The 22,188-nt window shown below is 39.6% G+C and overlaps 1 protein-coding gene across 1 annotated transcript in view; it reads left to right on the top strand.

The window, feature by feature from the left end:
* The window catches only part of PLXNA4 (plexin A4), a 1,035,275-nt gene that overhangs the window by 890,593 nt on the left and 122,494 nt on the right, over positions 1-22,188 (top strand). Inside the window, exons 24-27 of the mRNA XM_073652480.1 lie at positions 1,316-1,462; positions 6,127-6,286; positions 11,570-11,673; positions 19,329-19,428. Coding sequence (XP_073508581.1) covers positions 1,316-1,462; positions 6,127-6,286; positions 11,570-11,673; positions 19,329-19,428 — 511 coding nt within the window. The remainder of the gene's footprint in view (positions 1-1,315; positions 1,463-6,126; positions 6,287-11,569; positions 11,674-19,328; positions 19,429-22,188) is intronic.

The raw sequence follows: 22,188 nt of genomic DNA, 5'->3' as shown, positions 1-22,188 counted from the left end.
ATCATGTATGTACACATATAAAGAACGAGACAAAATTCTGACTGATCAGAATTAACAAAAAAAACAGCCCCTATATTCCAGGGCTCAGGGGTATCTGACTGATGTGGTTGCACAGTGGTGGCATGTGTCGCAAGAAAGGCAGTTAAAGCCTATGTATCCCCTGTGGTCCCAGGTATGGGTCTGACGTGAGGGCGAATGTAACTTATGGCGCCGTGTCCGCTTGATTTCCGATCAGCCGGAATCTTGTCTCGTTCTTTATATGTTTACATACATGAAATGATATATATATCTCTAGTGTGTATTCTGAAAAAGGTCAAAGAGATCAAAATGTCTAAAAAAAAATTCTATACACTACTCTTTGATTCATAGTAAAATAGTAACATAGGTTGAATCAAGACCTAGGTCCATCAAGTTCAACCTTCCTCCCCCAATTGTATCCCTACACTAACACTACACTAACTTACTAACTAACTGGGACTAGGCCTCACAAATGTATTTTTATTACCATTTTTATTATTGCTGCACTAATGCAATTAAAAATATACCCGTGTATAATTTTTTAATTACTTTTATATTTTGTATTACTCTTGTAATTCTAATAATAGTATTACTAAGATCCCTATGCCTAAACCTGTTCTGATTCAAATAATAAAAAATCTTTGCATGAGTGCTGGATTCCATTTGTTGTATGTATAATAATAATCAGTGATACGCAGATAATTTGGGATTCAAATTTGTCGGCTTTGTCTAATTTTCCCCAATAATTTGATTTGCACTTTTGAATTTAATGTTCCCCTCTAGACTCCAGAGCATAATAAATGTAACATGGAAAAAGCAAAAAAAACATAATACTCATCTTACTGCTCACCTCGACAACCACCCCGCTGCCTGTATCTACGGCCTCTTCACTATTCGCCAGGAACCTGGTCACTGCTCTTTGTAAGGTTGTAGGCCACATCACAACTTCATGACCTTATGATGCGCAATAATCACCGAGGCCTGGTCGTGGCCAAAAGTCCTGGTTTACTGTGAGATGCCGGAGTTGTGGCGTGTGTTGGTAGTAAGAAGGGGACCGGAAAGTGGGCAGTGATCAGCGGGGCGGTCTCTAATATTAATATAAAATTATATTGTATGTCTACATTCCATTCTGTGTGACCACTTGTTATGTTAATTCTTCTATAAAATAGATGTTAGAAAGTTTTCTGTTATCTACATTGGTCTCACAAGCTGCAGGAAAGACTCTCCCAACATACTCTGACTGCAGACAGTAATTATATTAGGACAATGCATAAAAATGAACTTCTTTTTTTTCTAGGAATGTGCAGGGGAGCCTCTGTTTTCTCTCTTTTGTGCCATCAAGCAACAAATGGAAAAGGGACCCATTGATTCCATCACAGGAGAAGCACGTTATTCACTAAGTGAAGATAAGCTGATCAGGCAACAGATTGACTACAAAACACTGGTAACACACCATTTATACTTCTATGTGTTCATTTATTCAGGTTACTGGCAGCAAGATTGCAAGATGTTGCCTCCTCAGAGACACCCGCTGTAAGAATTGATTATCTAAACCCCTGATTTTGCCATCTCCATAAATGTACATATGTAATGTTCTTGATAGGGTCAGCACTCTACGAATGTTTGTTTGGCTTATATGCAATCTGTGTAACATAGCCATGCCAAAACAAAGTAAATGAACAGATTCATGTCACAAACTATGATGATAAACTATGATAACACCATAGCAAACCACACTGGTGAAGGTTACGATTGCTACATCTGTTACATGGTGGCGGTAGACTGCCAGAATTGCTCTTAGAAAATGGCTCTTCATCCTGGCTTATAAGAGAGGATCACAAGGACAGGACCTCCCCTCCATCACATTTATATATTGCATGACATTGAAATTGTAACACTAAGAAGGAAAAGTTATGGAGTGATGGAAATCAAAGAATGGATAGACGTGTTAGTGATATGCAAATGATAAAAAAAATGTAAACAAAATTTTAGTATCGAGAAGGAGCACCACGTGCAGAAATGCACACACTTACATGCCTTGCAAGGCTATGTCAGGTTATTCATGGTTTTCTGAAGACAGTTCTGCCACACTGAATGCACTTGGTCATGCAAATCCTCAAAATACATTGCTGGCAGCTCCTTTTACAAATGCAGACCAATGATGTCATAGATGTCCTCAATGGCAGACAAGTCGGACGACGCTGCAAACCATGGTAGCAAGTTTAAGCCATGTGAGTTGCTCACAGTAGAATGAGCCTGGCATTGTTGTGTTGAAAACTGGCTCCTGGGACACTTTGGAGAAATGGCTGATTCCACAACCAAATCAATGTAATGCGGAGCTGTTAGTGTACTTGCTATGAAGACTAGAAAGGTCTGTTTACTATGTAACATGCCACCCCACCCCATAAATCCAAAAGTAGGACCGTGATGTTCCCTTGTGAAGGCCTCTTCATGGCATTTCCCACATGGTCTCCAGACCAATCTCCAGCTATCATTGTATCCAAAACAAGAGCGGGACTCATCGCCAAAGAGGATAGACCACTTTTCCAGTCTCCATTGCTCCATTCCAGCCTTTAGTCTCCCATCTAGAAACCACATACACATATAAAAAAATGTATTGATTCTTCCCACACCCGACCTAACACTTTTAACTTAAAACATAATTCTATCTTGTTTTAGAAATTTTTGAACAAATGTCCCTTTGTGTAAAGGTAATACCAAAATTGTGAAGAATTTGTCCGTATGGTGACCCAGACTGTAGAGCACTTTAGGACTAAGTCTTGTACTGACTTTTAATTTTGCAACCAAATTTCTGTCTGCTTAAGTAGGATTACAATTTGTGAGAAGCCGATATGATTTAGAAATTAGTACAGCACCACTTAAATAAATACCTTTGATAAATGTATATGTATTCTGGAATGCTACCAGGAATTATACTAGTTAGTTTAGTTTTGTCTTCTTGAATTCTCTAAAAAACTTTTACCAAATGTGCAAAAGTTTGTTGAGGTGAATTCAGGTGATTATTCACCAGTCTGTCGCCTGCCATGCATCTCAATTACGGCAAACATTTCAGATGTTTTTTTGTCATATTCACCAGTTTTTTTGTACCGTGTTCTGCACAGAGTACATTACAGGTCTCAGTAACTAATTGAAATCCCACCAGGCTCTCTAAATGAATAGGTCAAATTACAGAGAGCTGACTGTGTCTGAAGTGATGAATAGGATGTGCTGCTGTATATGATAGATACCCACCTACGATGGAAATGAATGAACGGGAAAACACATGAAGCTTGAGGGAAGAAATACCAGAGCTATCCGTCCAGAAAACAGACTATCTTTTAAATATTAACATGTCATTTGCAACTGGTATTTAAATAAATCAGAAGGTAGTTGGGATGGACAAGTTCCTTGAAGCGAGATTTCTCACAAATATAATTTTCAAAGGTCAGAATGCCATTAAGGAGATTTTTCCAAATACCAAGTACTGTACATTGAATTCCGTTCAAGGCAAATATATGGTATAATGTACATTTTGCTTATGTCAATTTACCCCATATGGGGAGTAGCAGAGCTGAATTATATAGCTCATTATCTGAGTTTGTTGTATACCTGACTGCATTATCTTAAAAGATTTCTCCTGCTTTAGTGTCACATTTCCATTGCTCCTGGCCAGTCTTTGTTTACAGGGCTGCAGCTGTGTCATTCAATCTCTAGCAACTGACCGCTGCAGCCAGTCACTGGCATCAGCGATTATTCTGAGGCACCGTGATCAAATCCGATGAATCGAGTGATTGCAGCTCATTTTGAAATTTTCAAGCAATACCATCCTTGGCCCCAAATTTTTATGAAAATACACAATTTCTTTAAAGTTCATTCATGAAATTCTATATATTTACATTATAGTGATCATAGAAAGAGTTATCTCAGGGCTGTTGCTAAATGGTTTATCTCTTTGGGGGACTTAATTGTGTTTTATATAAGGCCTCATTCAGACTTCAATTTTTCATGTACATGTTCTATCCACGTACTTCACGTACCCATTATAGTCAATGGGGCAATGCCTGTATCTTTTGCACGTGTCATGTATCAAACTAACCAATGCAAGTCTATGGGTCAGTGACAAACCCTGACAGCACAGATGACACCCTAGTTGAAGTCAAGTTCGGTATGTTTTTTTTTTTGCTGACTGTTTGCTAGAAGTTTGAGAAACCTACATCAGCTTTATTTTCCATTTGAGAAAAGCTGATCAAACATTGATGGCAAAACTGACACATTTGTTATACCCCAGGGTATTACAATACTGTTTTATAATGTTATTTATAAATGCTAAAGTTTTGTGCTGTTTTGGTAGGGATTTGTATTATTACTATATGTGTCTCTATGAGTCAGCACCATCTCAGGTAGATAAATAGTTAAACTTCTCACTTAACTGGCAACAAGGAAACTAGTTTGGTGGGGGTAGCTGGATGTAATAAAACTGCTGCAATTTTAGAATAGAGTTCAGTTGGAGATCAGCTAGATGGGGCCTGGGGCCGTATGTGTCACGGGTGTGTTGCCACGAAGATCGTCACGAGTACACAGCCTGACTTCTCGCAGCTGACCCTAAGCTGGGGCCCTGACTAATCCCTCAACCTGGAGGTACTGTTAAAGGTACAGAGGTCCAGGCCGCCAGCGTAACCCCTACCTCCTGAAGATCTCTGCACCTCAGTAATCTAGTCCTGAGAAGGACCCCGATCACAACCAAAGGGAACAAGAAATAATATGCCCAAACACAGTATTTAGACGAACGAGACAGTACAAGGGAAAAACCAAAACCACCTTGCATACAAACAACTTCTCAACTACAACAGAGGGAAAACCAACGGGAAAGGAGATAAATGATAAAGCGAGGAAAGGGAAAAAACACTTCCAAATACACTTATCTCAGCAACTCCAAACACCACAATCCGCTCTGTCAGTCTGAATGAAATGCTTTCACCGACACCTCCCAAACAGACCAGCAGGTATATGAAGGAGTCTCACTACAGAAGTATTGATTGCAGCTGGGCGAGGCTGGACCTCATCTAGCCCAGAGAGAGAGAGAGAATTAACTCCCTCACTGCCGAGAAACACAAAGCACCAACAAGTCTGCTGCGAGAAGTCAGGCTGTGTACTCGTGACGATCTTCGTGGCAACACACCCGTGACAGTATGGTGACGGACTTACCTGAAGATAGCTTTAAGGATAACCTAAGGACTAGTCTAAGGACTAGCCCCCCAGGGGTTGAAGGAATGCCCTGGGCTTCCAGAGCACACTTAGCCTAAAGGAAACCGTGCGCTGTGGAGCCAGGAGGAGTACTGGTCCGGAGGGTAGTCCTCCGTCATGAAGATGTGAAATCAGGCATCTTACAAAATCATGAAGGTTAGAGGGAGCAGGGTCCGCTGGGGAACATCACCCTGGTGGCATGAAGAAAACTCCTTTTTGTCAGCTTGGCCAGCAGGATAGGCTCTGACTGTACTTGCTCATATCTGCTGTTTCCTGCATCTGCCACCATGTGCCTGACTTTTGGAACTTTGGTCATTTGAAACATGTAATACCAGCTATGGCTGAGTACCTTTCTGGCTGCTGTTTAAGTAAAGTTCATCTGTTTTTCTGTTAAAACCGCCTGCTGTCTCTCCTGTCTCCCTCCATCACACCAACATCACAGGGAACGCCACCAAACACCAAAGACGCAAGGGAATGGCACTACCGGCATTAACCACCACACCACTGCAGTCGTGTGCCTATTTCACTGCATCAGACAGCCTCCATGGGACAACAAGAAGGATCCGACCCATGCCTGGTGTACTGGGTTCACTGCGCTCTGCGTGTCACACATTGATCAAACATTGATGAAAATCCATAGAAAATCACTGACTTCGGAATAAATCCTAATACTAAAATTTACCCTGAAATATCTGCTGCAGGGAAAATGTGCAAAAAAATAATTTCAGGTTACTACCTAAGGTTACAGGTTTTTGGTGAGCATATGTTAGAGAGGAAGCTGTCTTGTGTAGATATCTTCTTTTAGATTCTAAACTTTCAATAGCATTCATGTATTTTTGTTTATTGGAATTTCTTTTTATTTAGGTTCTCAATTGTGTTAATCCTGACAATGTGAATAGTCCCATGATTCCAGTGAAAATCCTCAACTGTGACACAATCACTCAAGTCAAAGAGAAGATTCTGGACACCATTTTTAAGAATCTTCCATGCTCACATCGACCGAAGGCTGCAGATATGGATTTAGGTAAATATATGTCACTTTGTAGGTGATAACAACAACTCGTAGAAATGCTCTAATGATCATCGATCACTAATCTGAAGTGATGATATAGTAACTATGCAGGTGCTTGTGGAAAAGATTGTGCAAGTGGTTACTATTGTCAATGCAGCATAGCCAGGTCCTGACGAAGGACTGTACAACTGCTCGCTATGCTGCACCTACAGGAGGAAAAGTGATTATCACACAAGGGAATGGACAGTATTACAGGGTACCTGACAGCTGAAGTATACTGCGCAATCCATGGGCAGCATGTATCAGGCACTGGCTGTATGATTTCAGCTAGCTATGTTTGACTCTGAAGGGCTGTGATATTTTAGAGAAAAACATACTTTGAAGGCCACCAGGGACCAAGCTGCACTAGAGACTAGTCAGACCTACAGGTCCCTGGTGGCTTTTCCCCATCCGCTGACCTGGAATGACAAGTCTCTCACTATATACACATACAGGGAGGGACCTGTCCTCCAGAGGAAAGGAAAGGAAGAGCCGCCTGTCTGACTTCTTGTTGACTGGTCAACATACTTCAGCTGTCAGGTTACCTTTAATAGTGATGTATGGGCAGCGATCCTGATTCCAGCGATGTATCACTTACTGGGCTGCTTTCTGTAGTCTTGATAAAATCACTGTTTTATCTGCTGCAGATCTATCAGTTCGCTGAATGCTGAGCTCTGTATAACTCTGCCCACCCCACTGATTGGCAGCTTTGTGTGTACATTATGCATAGGCAGAAAGCATCCAATCAGTGGTGGGGACGGGATTATACACAGCTCATAAATATGGAGCATACATAGCAGCAGGTTTACCAGTTCTCTAGTGATAATCTGCCTCTGATAAAACTGTGATTTTTACAGAATCGCAGACAGCAGTAAGTGACACATTACTGGAATCAGTGTCTCTGTCTCTAAATTATGCTGCTCTCAGATTAGGTCGCTAAATCTTGTTAAAAAGTGGATAAGGGTCATAACTCTTTTTTTTAGTGGTGGTAGCATGTACTTGTCATCACAGCACCAGTTTTATGAATAATCCTCAGCAACCCCCAACACTTTGCTTAGCCATTCTTGTGCACAGTCACTGGACTCACAAGGAGCATCTTAGCATTGTACAATTTCTGTCATGTAGATATGTTCAGAAGAACTATTGTAGAAATAAAAATGCGTTTGAGCAGTTATCATCAAGGATGACCCAGTCTATAGCAGACCGAGAGACACCTGCCCTGTGCCGTCACTACAAAATAGATTTTATTAAAAGCATATGACCGCTGCTCTAATTCCATATATAATTCAGATTTAGATTGTCTGTCTGTGACTGACAATAAGTGTTTGGTGCTCATTGTATTATCTCAAAGTAAGTAGCATGAAAAAACTTGTTATTGGCAGTGTCCTTGGCTTTTATTGAGGATATTCTCTGAATTGGAGTTTCCTGCAATACTTGAGGTAAAGAAATTCAGCAATTCATGTATGCAGTGAAAGATACACTATCTTCTGAATGAAATATAAAGAGTTCACAGCTGCTGTCTTCTAAGTTTGCCTTCACCGGCACTTCTGATTGGAAGAAGAGATAAAGATAATGGGATTTTTACTCACCTCTCTCTCTACAAGGTAGAGCTGAAACAGATTGGATTGGAGAGTGTCTGTCTTTAGTGTTTCTGCTTAAAGGAGCTCAGTGATCTGATGACAATGTATAAGGACGCACTTTCCTGTTCTTAGACTTCGTGAATATCAATATTTTGTGGAGGTCACCTTAATCTGAGTTTTCTAAATAGTTTATTGGATCATTCATTAGGAAAAAAAGACATTTGCAGAAAATGTGTCATTTACGTGTTCTGCTATAAAATATATATGTCTTAAATCCCATGTAACCTTTAAGGCTAAAGTAACAGAATCTTTCTCTTTTTTAGTATGTTTGCTGCAATACATGATTTCACCTGACACTTTAAATTAGTTGTTTCACAAACTACACATTAAGGCTGTGTGCCCACGATGCGTTTTTGGTGCGTATTTGCAGCGAGTAAACGCTCCAGAAACGCATTGCATACCTTATCCCATGACTTCCTATGACATTCTGCAAGTTCTGTGCACATGGTCAGGATTTTTTCTGCGCAGATTTTACTTGCAGAAAAAATACGGACATGACCAATTCTTGTGCGTTTTTGCATGCGTATTTGCCTATGCAATGCATTGGAAAAACGCATCCAATACGCGTCAAAAACGCATGGAAAAACAGCATGCGTTTTTCTGCCAAGGAGATGCAGAAATGCTCAGGAAAATTTCTGCTTCATTTCTGCATCGTGGGCACTAAGCCTATAAGGATCCTGTCATGTAAAATAACGCCATTAACCTGCTGATATGGGGTTAATCTGCAGTTTAATATCATTCTGACACTGTGTGGTGCCCGTACTGAGAGCCCTCTGCCAGGAGGAAATTAACTGTATTCCTCTGGGCAGCCTTGCTATTAAGATCTCAGAGGTGGCACTAGCATGGGTTCAGTCATCATTCAGTACGCTACGTACGCTACTGAGTCTGAGTGTTCGCCTCCAGTAGGCATACACTCCAGTACGCAGAGCACGTGTCACCATTGCAGTCTATGGCCCCTGTCAGCGCATAAGTCCGGACCCTGTTCTGTTGGGGATTTCGGACGTATTCCCTGACACTGATACAGAATGCAATGTGAAAGCACCCTGAGGCAAATAAACATTCACAAAAGATAATGATGTCTCGGTCCTGATACTTTAGTTTCTAGTGCGTCGCAGTCTGTCTCCTACTTGTTACTATGTCACAGTAGTAATAACAGTACAATCCCTAATGGGAGTCAGTGGTGCTACTCCATAAAGCTGCAAGTCTCTTAGTGACCAGTCGCTTCAACGATTTTATAGCGTTTACTCTAGTTGCCTCTGTACCGTAATTATACCACTGTCACAGCTCACAAGATTGTCCATATTCCTCTCTCTGGTCATCTATTCTGGTCCAGCTCACTAGGCTCTGATTCCGCTTACTCGTCTCTGGTTCCACTCAACCATCTCTGGTTCCGCTCACTGGGCTCTCTTTCATTAGGATCATTCTTCCTCACTCAGGGCTGAGGCTTCCCTTCACTGGTTTGCCCCGTGCTGGTAATTAAGGGCTATAAGCCAGCTCAGCTGCTCCTATATATCTGCCCTGATACGGCTTCAGGCATTGACTCCTCCCCTTCTCTGCCCTCATGGGCCTTTTATAGTTTCTAACTGTGACACAGCTATCACCTGACTTGGTTTTTCCTTAAATTTGTCCCTCAGGGAACATGCACTTTTCTCATCAGTTCCTGCCAATGCAATTCTCTCTGCTTTCCCTCTGCTTATAATCTTTGACCAGCAGATGGCGGTGTTCACTTGCAGACACTCTGTTATATATTACCCGTGTAGTCTTCTCGCTTTCCCATCTCCTTACATCCGCACAATGTCAGAATGCTATTTATCTGCAGATTAACCCCATATCAGCAGGTTAGTAGCGTTATTATACATGACAGGTTCCCTTTAATTCGCCTATGTATGTATTTGTAATGCTAAGCCAAAGCATAATAATATATATTGAAGGATAATAATATAGTAATTTTGTTGGTAATATAAACATAGGAGATGTGATTAATATTGCATAGCACTGTAATGGGGTTTTATTACAATGTAAATACAAAAAAAGTAATTAAAATCAATAAATGAAGACATTAGATGAGCAATAAGATTAAGTAAATATTAGAACTGAATAGACGTAGATCCAGCTCCATGGCTATTGGAATTCGGGAGGAGATTTATGACACCGTCTAAAAGAAAAATTGTCTATGTTGCTCATAGCAACAAAATGTAAGATGCTAGAGGGCAGTAGCAATGGTCGAGCTGCTGCTTTAATATGCCGTGGCACTTTACAGGAAAATCGTGTCCTAGTTCCAGTGTGCTGTGTAATGTAGGGTGCGTTACACTCGCTTGCAGGCTGCATGCCTCCTCTGTCTTCAATTCTCCATATTCAGGAGCAGCCGCACACAACTCAGGGGACACCCGGTTCGTTTCAACACATAGATTAAATCACGCAGTATTGGGCATACTCCATTTCTTGTTTCAGTAATACAGTACATTTCTCACTTTACTTTCCATTCTTCTTGAACTGTCCCTACATCCATTGATCCTGTCAGCCCCAGCGAATTCTCATTCATTCCCGCAGTATATTCGAGATCCATTACCTCACGCGGTTCCACATCCATCTTCCTCTGTACAGAAGGGGTTAAAGTGCTCTCCATAGCACCTGTATCAAGCCGTAGACTCCGGACATTGCAGGAATGTCCGCAGGGAGTCTTGTAGTGCCTCATATCACCCAGAACACTTTGTACTAGATCTGCTATCAGCGCACTGCACCTTGAACTTCACCTTGTCACTTAACAAACAAAATCTCCTCTAAAAACAGGAAGCAGTCTCCTTTTTACTGGCCCTAACCCCTTCCACTGTGGGCTAGACAAAACACCTAACTATATCTGTCCCTGCAGCCTGTTGCTGGGCAGATCACCCTTACAAATATTATGCATCTTATAATAGTACACACTAAGCATATTACACTTACAATGCTTATTACACTCTATCTTATGTCCTAAGTCTTAATCTCTATCTTACCCTAAGCAGTCCTATGCTGTACATTACGATAATGCAATATATGGCAATTCACATCACTGACAGTGATTGCCTGAGATGTTGGTGATCAGAAGCAGTGTACTGAAACAAGAGTGACCTGTTAGTCAGACATAGGAGGTAGGCAGTGGGTGGGAAATAGGGAGAGAGGGCAGGGAAGCTGCAAGTGCAATGTCCTTCCTTGATGCACTTGCAGCTCATTTGCATATAATTTCAATTCTGGATTTCTCAGAAACAGCAAAATGTATTTCTAAAATCATGGTATTGATTCAACCAGTAAAACAGTCCCTGTACATATATGCCATTAGTTGTATGTATAAAATTCATATTCCCTTTAAAGCATAAGTATTTTTTATTTCATTTTTCTTTTCTTTCTTTTTTTTTTAAAAACAGCTCAACTCTCATTTATTGGGCAGCTTTGATATTTCAGTTCAGTCTCATTCAAGTGAAGAAGTTGAGCTGAAGAACAGTACATGACCTATAGACTAGAATACCGCTATTTTTGGAAAAAAAAAATACACTTTTTTGTAATAGAAAATAAAACTTTATATTCAGCGTTATGCTTCATTTCATCAACCCAGTTTTTATATACCATTTATAATTTTCAGAATGGAGACAAGCAAGTGGCGCTCGAATGATCTTACAAGATGAAGACATTACCACAAAAATTGAGAATGACTGGAAAAGACTGAACGTTATTGCCCATTATCAGGTTGGTGATTCATTTTCAAGTTAGCAAGAACACTATTTTAATAACCCAAAAGTGTCTGCAAATATATATTGGAATATTATGATGTAGGTTCATCTGTTAGGACAGTCTATAAAATATTTTCAGCTATTGCAACACAATACTAACCTGAAGATATCTCAGATATCTAGATTTTTGATGATTTCTGTAAAATACCTGTTGACTCCACTTTATAAGAGATCTTAACTTTAGTAGAGAATAATGTTGCTTTCGTCCACTATCAGGATTATTGTATACTGGAATATTTATCTCCAAGAGTTTTTTTCTGAATACACTTTATATGCATTTTACCACTTGCAGCCTCATGTTTCCACAATGAGCTTTTGGTGAGTTTTTAGATGTTTCAGATTTTTGGCACCTGTTAGGTCAATTAGGTTGCATTTTTTTAATTTGTTTTTGAGTGCTCTTTTTTACATGTTTTTATCACATTTCTGATACTGCGTTTTTGTCTCTTTTTGGTATGTCGCATTTTAAATAAAGCTGCTTTGTCTTTGATACTTCCTAGTATCTGTCTTTGACAAAACTTGATTGAAACAGTCATGTGTAGATTATATATGTTTTTTATGCGCTTCCACAGTGGAAACGCACTAAAAACGCACATGTTTTTTTTACTTCGGGATTTTCTACATCTAATGCAATCTATGGTGAAAATCCGCTTGCTCACAAGAGAAATTGACATGTTGCGGATTTGAAACACGCACAGCGGGCCAGTTTATGCTGCATATAAAAGAAGCACAGTGGGCAGGAGATTTCTATTAATCCCATCCACTTTGCTAGAACTGAAAGACACCACGTTTCTGATCGAACGAAAACATGCAGCATCAAAAACTCTCCAAAAACTCATTATGGGAACACCGCCTTATACATTTTATCATATTCATATACATTATCTATATCATTTTGTTGGCCTCGGCCTATTAGAATAAACGTGTTCTTAATGGGGGTGAATAGTTGTGTAAACTATAGAAGCGGGCCAATGTACCTATGGCACCTTGTTAAACATCCTCTAGTCAATTCTTCACCAGAGATGAATGATGATAACTATGGCATATCTAACACTTTTTGTTGAAATAGTTAATTAAAGTTACTGCTTCCATTTGTAGAGATTATTAAAAGCCATACTTTTATAGTCTGATAAGATGAATGTTGAAAGCATGAATGTCTTATCCTTTCTGTCATTATATATTTACCTGGTTTGAAGTTGTCATAATTATGTGCAATTAACTTGTACTCGCACTGAAAATTCAATGTCATTAGACCCTTTAATGTAGGTGTACATAAAGGCACGTTCTTCCTAATTCTACTTAAAGGAACAGAAATGTGAACAAATGATCTATTAAGACGAGATTGTAGACTTTTAGAATATTGATTTCATTAATAAAATGAAGTTTGAAACAATGACATTATAAAATGATTAACCTTTAAAGCACCAAGCAGTTTTTTGGTTTTGCGCTTTCGTTTTTTTCCTCACCTTCTTCAAACAGCCATAACTTTTTTTTTTTCATTTTTCTGTTGATATAGCCATCTGAGAGAGTATTTGTGGGACAAGTTATAGTTATTTCTACAGCGCTTTTCTCATCTAGGAGTCTGTGGATTAAACTTTTCTGGGAATCACAGTATTGGCTGAATGCCTTTAGTGATTCAGGGCATGTAAATATACTCCAGAGAGTAATAAGTACACAGTAGCAGTCATTTAGGACTTTTTTTTTCAAATTAAATATCTACTAAACTCAGTACTAAATGTGTCTTTGACACTGTTAAAAGAACATTTTGTGATTGAAAGTCTCCCATTACCTGTAGAATATTCACAAAGTGAAAATGAAGCATAAAAAGGATTTCGGTTGAGGGAGCTTAGACAGTCCTTACTATACATTAGAGATAAACCTTCAATTCTCAGCCCAACTGCCAATCATCTAGAATGGCCTCTCTCCCAAATGCTGCTGGCATATTAGTTTGTCTTTTGCCTTTGCCAGCCTAAAGCTTGATAAAATCTCACTTTGTTCATTAACGTGCAAATAATTTTGGAGATAAGCCGACTCGCCTCTAAAACAAGAGCCCTGGGTGCTGTTCTGGCACCATCACTAAATTAAATGTCATGGTTTTGTCTGTTGGCATGGGGTACAAACTGGAAATGGAAAAGCAGATTAGAAAGTAATTACCATCAGAAAAAAAATCATAAGGACAAACACTTTTTTCTCGAAGGACAGGGAAACATAATGCTGTATACTGTACTTATAGGGCACATTTGAGCACAATTCCATATACAGATGTGTCCTTCCTTCACCACCGCTCTTGGTGTGCCATTTCCAGAGATATGTGATGCATGATGGCTAGCTTTGAAAAAACATGATTTTGTGATATTTTGTTGGCACATTAATATGCTAAATATGTATAGTTGTGACCACCTAGTGCTTGTGATGTGAATTTTAGCAAGTCAAGGATTTTGCAAGCATGTCATGATATTAGATTGAATTTGATGTCTTTATATCGAAGTTGGATGTCTTAAAGGGAATGTGTCAGTAGGATTTTGCTATGTTATCATAGAGCAGAATGATTTAGGGGCAGAGACATTAATTCCAGTTATATGTTACTCAATAGGCTGCTTGTTGCAGTTTTAATAGAATCAGTGTTTTATCAGCAGGAGATTAGCAGTGGAGGACTGGTTGTCTCCTGACATATAGCCTCCCTGCTCTATGTAATCTCGTCCCCACCACAAATTGGCAGTTTTCTGCCTATGCACAGTATACATAGAAAGCTGCTAATCACTGGTGTATACAGGGTTATACTAGGCTTAAATGGGTTTTCCCATGAACAAAGTACATTTTTAATTAGTAAATCTTGAAGTAAAAATAAGTTCTACAGTTAGATGTGTTAAACAAATGTTCCTGTGCTGAGATAATCTTATAAATGTGCCCCTGCTGTGTACTGTGTAATGGCTGTGTCTGACCCTACAGGAACATGGTCTGATCATACCACATCTCCTGGGCAGGGGAGGACGCAAAAGAGTATACAGACAGGACAGCAGGGGAACACAGCTGATTCTTTCTGTGAGACAAAAACTGTTTTTAAGCAATGTTTTACTTCAAAGAAAGAAAGAACTAGCTCCGATCCCCCGCTGTAATGTCTGTATACTCTTTTGCTTCCTCCTCTGTCCAGAAGATGTGGTATGATCAGACCATGTCCCTGCATGGTCAGACACAGCCATTACACATTTATAAGATTATCTCAGCACAGGAACATTTTTTTAACTTATCCAATTGTGGATTTTATTATTATTCAAAGATCTATTGATTAAAATGTTGATTAAAATCAGCTTTGTTCATGGGAAAACCCCTTTAAAATTCAGAGAAATGGTGGATCTACAGCACAATAAACAGTGATTTTATCAAAATTGCACAAAGCAGACCAGTTAGTGTCACATTGCTGAAATCAGGGCTTCTGTCCCTACATCAAGCTGCTTTCATATCGGGTAGTAAAAACCTGGTGACAAATTCCCTTTAACCAAATGTAATAAAAAGTTAGTGTGAAACCATCAGTTTACTATGTTATACATCATGATTTAAAACAATAAATTACTACCTCAACCCCAGAAGTTTCCCTGAAACCACCCATGGTGCATTATGCTAAAAAAAAGAAAAAAATGAGGACATATTTCTTTATGCTTTGGAATATTTAGGGATTAAGTTGTTTTCTAGTTATGTACAGTGCCTTGACTACTAAGATGGGAAAAACGCTATACAAATATTGTATTTTATCTTGAATGGAAAATATGACCTGACCAGTCTTCAGGATGTATTTAGTGTTATTTGGTCATCTCTTCTAAGATATTCTATTTATTAATTATGACAAAAATTAAAAGAATAGAGAAAAACGAATACCTTCAATGCCTCTGCATTGCCCCTGAATTTGTATCCCTAGCTTAGATATGCATCGACTTGGCATTCAGCCCTAAATGTTCAGCCATGTATACTCATGAGCCCATGATTATCAGACATTCCGGAGACATCTTTTAGAGAAATGTATCTTTTCTGGTATTTTATCACCTTTACGGCCAAGATAAAATTCTCAAAGGGAAAATACATAAGAAGACCAGTACTTGGAAATATTCTTATTCTACATTTATGTGACAAGCTTTGGCTTTTATTGTTGTATATGTTGTAATATAAGTTTGTCAAACTGTATAGAAAGATATTTTTCAAAATAATAGTGGAGAACAAGTTAATTCAAGTGGATTATAAGGAAAAAAAGAAACATTCTAAATGTTTGTTCTGTTTTCTATAATAATGTTTGCTGTACATTTTATGGGCAGTATTCCCAGTAACACAGCCTAAACCGGTATCCATTGCCCTCTGCCAGCTTCTAGTGTATCACATATAAACACAGAGTTTTTTGGAGACTCCAGGGTTTGAAGTGAAAGCTAGCCCCTGCTGTGTGCCAGCCTTTGGTGCCAGGCCTAATGCTACAGTGTAGTTCAGCAAGATTAAATGTATTACTTCTTTCAATCGATGGGATTATCACTTAAGCAATAATAACACCAAATTACATGCTTTAGCGGCTTATTATTTTGACATTTCCCTATATAGCTCTGACTGGTTCTGTATGATTATTCATATGTCATGTGTTCTGTTACAAAGGAAGCAGTGAAATGCTGTTGCCTGGAGATAACTTAATTTGCTTCATGAAAATAAGTTGTTTTTTTTATAGAACGTAGACAAAAATAATACAGAGATTATCCTATACATAAAGAAGTTAACAAGCAGCAACAGTCATGAGAACATCTAAGTATACCCTCTTTTAATTTTATAGTTTTATATATTAAGACATATCATAAAACATCTGATCTTTAGATCATATAATAAAACATCTTACAGCCTCAGATGAGTAAGGGTGTGTGCAGACAATCCGGAGCTGCTGCGGGTTTGACGCTGCGGACTTGTCCAGCGTCAAACCTGCAGCCGCCAGATGTTACAGCATAGTGGATGGGATTCCTAGAAATCCCATACCCACTATGCGTATCTGGGCACCTGAGGATCACCCGCAGAAACTGGCAGAAACTTTCCAGGCGGCAGCATGTCAATCTCTCCTGCAGGTCCTCACAGACCTAACCTCTATGGGAAAGTCTGCATGTGAAAAAAAAAATGGCCGTCGCTTATTTGCAAAAAATGAGCAGAAGCCGCAGGCGGCTCTTCCGCAGCTTCTGAACCGCAGGCCCAGACCCATCGTGAGCACATGACAAATTTCACCAGGTCACTATTTAACAAAACTGCCAAAATGTAAAAACAATGTAGCAAAAATTAAGTATTCTCGTACTGCTTCCATAATAATTAAGAGGATGATGCTAATCAAATGTCCTTGATTAGTCGTTCATCAGCAAGTATGACCACATCTATTAAAGCAGAAGTTTTGGCAGTTTGCTGGGGCTGGCGCATTCAGGAGTATAGGAAAGAATAAAAACATCAGCAATGATCTTAGAGAAGCAACTATTGCTTTCATTAATCTCAGAAGGGTTATACTTAGTGATGAGCGCAAGTGCTCGTTGCTCAAGTTTGCTGAGGTTGCTCGGCTATGAACTGAGTATTGCGGGAGCTCGAGTGAGATCTTTGCGTCCCCACGACAGTGTGTTTCGAGGCTATTAGACAGCGTTAAAACATGCAGTGATTGCCTGACAAACATGGCCTGCTGTTTTACAAACAATTTGGCGTCCATCATTCTACAATGAGAGATAATTCACAAGGAGAAAAGATTCAAGACTTTTGACAGTCTTTCTAGTAGGGGATGTCCCAGTAAACTCACCCCAAGTTTAGACCGTGTAATACTCAGAGAAATTGTGGAAACCCAAGAGCTAAAGCCTAGTGTCTAAAGACCTCAATTAGCATATTAAATGGTCATGTTTGAGACAGTATAATCAAAGACTGAACAAATATGGCTTGTTTTGAAGGATTGCCAGGAGGAAGCCTCTCCTTTCTAAAAAGAACATGGCAGCACAGCTAAATTTTGAAAAGTTAAATCTAAACAAACCACAAGACCTTAAGAACAATGTCCCTTAACAGATGACACAAAATTGGAGATGTTTGGCCATAATTCCCTATGCCACATTTGGCAAAAGCAAACACAGAATGTGAAGGAAAACATCTCATACCACCTGTTAAGCACGGTAGTGGAGGGGTGAGGATTTGGACTTGTTTTGGAAAGACCTGGGCAACATGAAATCTTTTAGCTTATCATGAACTCCTCTGTATACCAAAGTATTCTAGAGTCAAATGGGAAGTCATGCTTCCAAAAACTAAAGCTTTGCCAAAACTGGATCATGCAACAGGACAATAATCCCAAGCACAGCGGCATATCTACATCAGAAGGGCTAAAAAAGTAAAACATCAAAGTGTTGCAATGTATTACCAGCATAAAACTGCAATTAATTTATAAAAGTCAGGCATACTGCTCTTATATTTAATGTAGGGATACTCAAAGCACAGTGATATACAATAAATGTGGGGCCTGATTCAGCAAGACGTTTTTGCCATAATTCTGTTATAAAGCACCTTGAAATATCACAAAATGTTATAACTCGATTTTACATTAAAAAATTAGCGACTTTTGGCGCTTTTATGCCACTTCGGGCCAGCTTCGCTAACTTTTAGAAATATGGGCAGAGATAGAGCAAGACAGGTCATGAACCAAGCTTACCCAATTAATTCTTGACAATTCACTCCACAAAAGTGTTGTAAAGTACAGAGAGTACTCCAGATCCTGACTGGAGCAACATTTCTCGTGGTGGTGCACGACAGCTGAAAGATAAGCCTAGTTCATTAAGAGGCACACACTTCTTAAGAAATTAGATGCATCGTACAGCAGCACACTGTTCATCAAGACTGACATGCAAAATGCCAGTCCTTATAAATTGGGCCCTTTGTGTTTTAGATGTCTCAGAGTTGCCAGTTATCTGTATCTTTCATGTATTGGGTGAATAACTCTGAGTTAAGACAAAATAATAGCTTTACCTTTATCACATGTAAACCACAGATAACCCAGTGTGATTCCATGATGTAAGAGTTAGCATGAATTATGCTACATGTGTTTGGTATATTACCTTTAGATCACATCATTTTACTTTGCTGTCAGATAATAGTGCGTGGAATCAGTGATATTACCTTGTACTGCATTTGTACTTACTATCCGTTAGGTTAGATTTATATCTAGGCTAGTATTTTCATTTTTCTGTTTCATCATAGGAACAGCAAATCAAAATATCAGTAGTGGCTGATCTATGACATGATGGACACCAACAATTCCCAAAAGACCTTTTATAGGCTATAGCAACGGGTTTCTGTCCAGTGTCCATCTTCTTACTGGAAAAAAGCTGCATTATTTTTTTCTGGCTTTCTTCTTGAATCTGTGATGGAACATCTGACTGTTTATTAATTGTACTAGCAGTAGTCATTGGCACAATACTCACAGGTACATTTTCAGACCTATATACAATGTACATGGCATTATAAGTCTATATAAATCTGGACTATAAAGAAAAGTTGCATTCAATGAATTAGAGATTAGACATTTAGGTTGGGTCATTTATGAATGATGACACAATTGACTTATGGATGTATTTTTTTCATTAACAGGTTCCAGATGGTGCAGTGGTAGCACTGGTGTCTAAGCAAGTCACGGCTTACAATGCAGTAAATAATTCTACAGTGTCAAGGACATCTGCCAGTAGATATGGTAAGGAATGATATCGCTAGTTAGTTGTTTGAACAACTCCATTGAGTTTAACCTGTTATTGTTACAGCTGAAACTGATCAGAAGAATCAGCTCTTCTATACAACAAAGATTTACCTTTAATGGGTTATTCAGCCCTAGCAAAATTTTCGACAAGCCTGCTGAATCATAACAGTGTGCTTGTCGTCACTTGACTGCAAGTATGCGTTTTCCATACTTGGTGACGTACCGGTTAGATTATCATCTGTTCCTCTCAATGTTTTTTTTTCAATAACTCCATGATAATGTAGTCAGCATGTGATTGCACCAAATATGGAATTTGCATTCTTGTGGTCATGTGACGACCGCTGGAATCGGCATGATGAGCCAAATCTTAACAGCATGTAAAAACACCCTGCTAGGATTTGGCAATGTTTGCCTTAAATTCCACCAAGGCTGTACAATCCCTTCATAGTGGAAATATTCCTTACTACAATAGGTCATAGGATCTGTGCAGTTCCTGTATACAATATCCCTATTCGGTTAGTCACATTACCGTATTTTTTCTCATCCGAGAAAATCTGTCCGATTATTTTAATGACACTCTGATCAGAGTGTGATCATAGTGTGATCTGATTTTCTCAAATGAGGAGAAGATGGAAAAAGAAATATCTCCATCTTCTCCATTCTGTCAGTCCAAGAAAATTGAACTATTCTCGGATGTCAACCGAGTGTGATCCAATTTTTTCCACAGACTCATTGACTTACATGGTTGAGTGCAATCCAAATATCAGATGCAAATCATGCATGCTGCAATTTTTTCCCTAGAAAGACTCGGTCCGATACAAAATAAGGCATGTTCACAAAGATACAATCGTCTGTGTGAGCCTTTAGAATGTGCCACCATTGTCTTATTGGTGGGAATTTGATGATTGTAATTGAATATTGGTCAGCTTACTGGGTTCGTTTTTTAAATTGTGAAATGTTGGTGTTTCTTACTTCCAAAAACCTGGCTTAAGCAGTCATGACAACTCGGATTTATTCAACTAAATATATAAACTTAATACATGATGTGAAACACTGGAGAGGAACATGTTGCATCCTTCATATTGTAAGGAAAGGATGTAATTGTCACACACCATTACACTAAGCAATTTCTCTTGTTGTTTTAAATAAGCTACGACGGCTTCTCTTTTTCTTAGCATCACACACCAGCTTTGTCTTGTTGTAAGCATGCTCTTATACAAGCCCAGTCCATGCTCACGTTCTCTAACATTCATTCAGCATTACGTTGTACTGGCTGTGCCACATTACATTGTCAGGAAGATGCTCTCCGCTATTGCCAGGAGAATAACCATCAAGTGCCCTAACCAGGCTCAGCTTGCTGGAATATTAATTGGCTATGACAGTAGCTATTATCCTACTTTATTTCCCTTATCAGTATAATGCCTATACTGAGGACAGTTACTGTCAGTTTTGATGTCGATATCTAATTTGATGTTTAACACAAGTTTTACGTCTTCTCTCAACTTGTGACTAAAATTAAATTGATTGCAAAAAGTACAAAAAATGCCATTACAATTGTGTCATAATTCATGTTGTAATATCTGCACATATCTGAAAATCATATATCACACTAGAAGTACTAGATTTTATCGAAAGCTGTCAGAGTTCTGGCATCAGAAGCATAACTACAATAGATGCAGGGGTTGCAACTGCCTAATGGCCCAAAATGGCACTTTGGCCTATATGAAGAGACAAATATTATTAAAGACTTACTATAATAGAGGGCCCAGTTGGAGCTTTTGCATTGGGGCCCATAATCTTCAAGTTACACAACTGCCTGGAACATTTACCTTTGAATCACATTAAAAGTGCTGTACATTTATTATGTGGCACCCCTGAGGGTTCGACCGCCACAGGGATGCTGCACTTCTCTAATGGAGTGTGGTGTTCCTCCTCTGAGGTAAAGACAGTGTGATAGTCGGGACCTAACCTTTTGCATCCAACACCACATTTCTCCACCAGAGGGAGCTAGTATGCACTAGGTGCTGCTCCCCTGGTTACAGGGAGACTGGTGAACCAAGAGTGAGGGGAACCAGTTAGTGGGTGAGGGTGGAGGACTTACAAGTTAGTTACACTTTAAATTTTATATTTAATGAAAAGCCATCTTTGATCTTGGTCCTTCTGCTAGTTCTTGTTAGCTAGTTGGTCGTACTGTGCTGTCAAATACTGTGTGTAATGTGACCTTCCTCTGGGAGCGCAGATCCTGTGTGGGCCTGCACCGGCAAGCGACACAGCCCTCGTGCCCTGGCCTTGGGACGAGAGGTAGGTTGTAGACAAGGAATGTCTCAACCCGGCCAAGGACCAGGATCAAGAAGGCCCGGAGCTTAAGAGTGTAGCTCCACAGCAAATGGATCCCAGGCAGGATGCAGACGGAGCGGTGTACGCCACCTGTCCTCGCCTACCTGATATATTCAGAGGGACTCCGGCTGCAAGAGGGGTACCGACCCCCGACACCCGACCTTGTTACTCTACGTCCTGGACGGGAAAGCCCGGTTAGGCCCAGAGGATCCCACCAGGTATCGGACGGAGCGGAGCTGCCACCCGTACTCTTGTTCTGAGAGGAGTTTAGAGGGAGTCCCGGCCTATTTGCACACACTCGGACAGGAAAGGATTCGGTCTGTAGTTCAGGAACACTCTGGTGTAGGGTCCCGACTGAATGCTGGACTTACTCGGAGGTTGTCGGACCCCGTCCCTGGTGACCGCAGGACTCCGCGAAGA

This window comes from Phyllobates terribilis, unplaced genomic scaffold (genome assembly GCF_046119375.1).
Source record: "Phyllobates terribilis strain yellow unplaced genomic scaffold, ASM4611937v1 Scaffold_11__3_contigs__length_659146591, whole genome shotgun sequence".
Taxonomy (NCBI): domain Eukaryota; kingdom Metazoa; phylum Chordata; class Amphibia; order Anura; family Dendrobatidae; genus Phyllobates; species Phyllobates terribilis.
The sequence above is the reverse complement of the archived record's forward strand: the minus strand, read 5'-3'. Positions and strand labels throughout refer to the sequence as shown.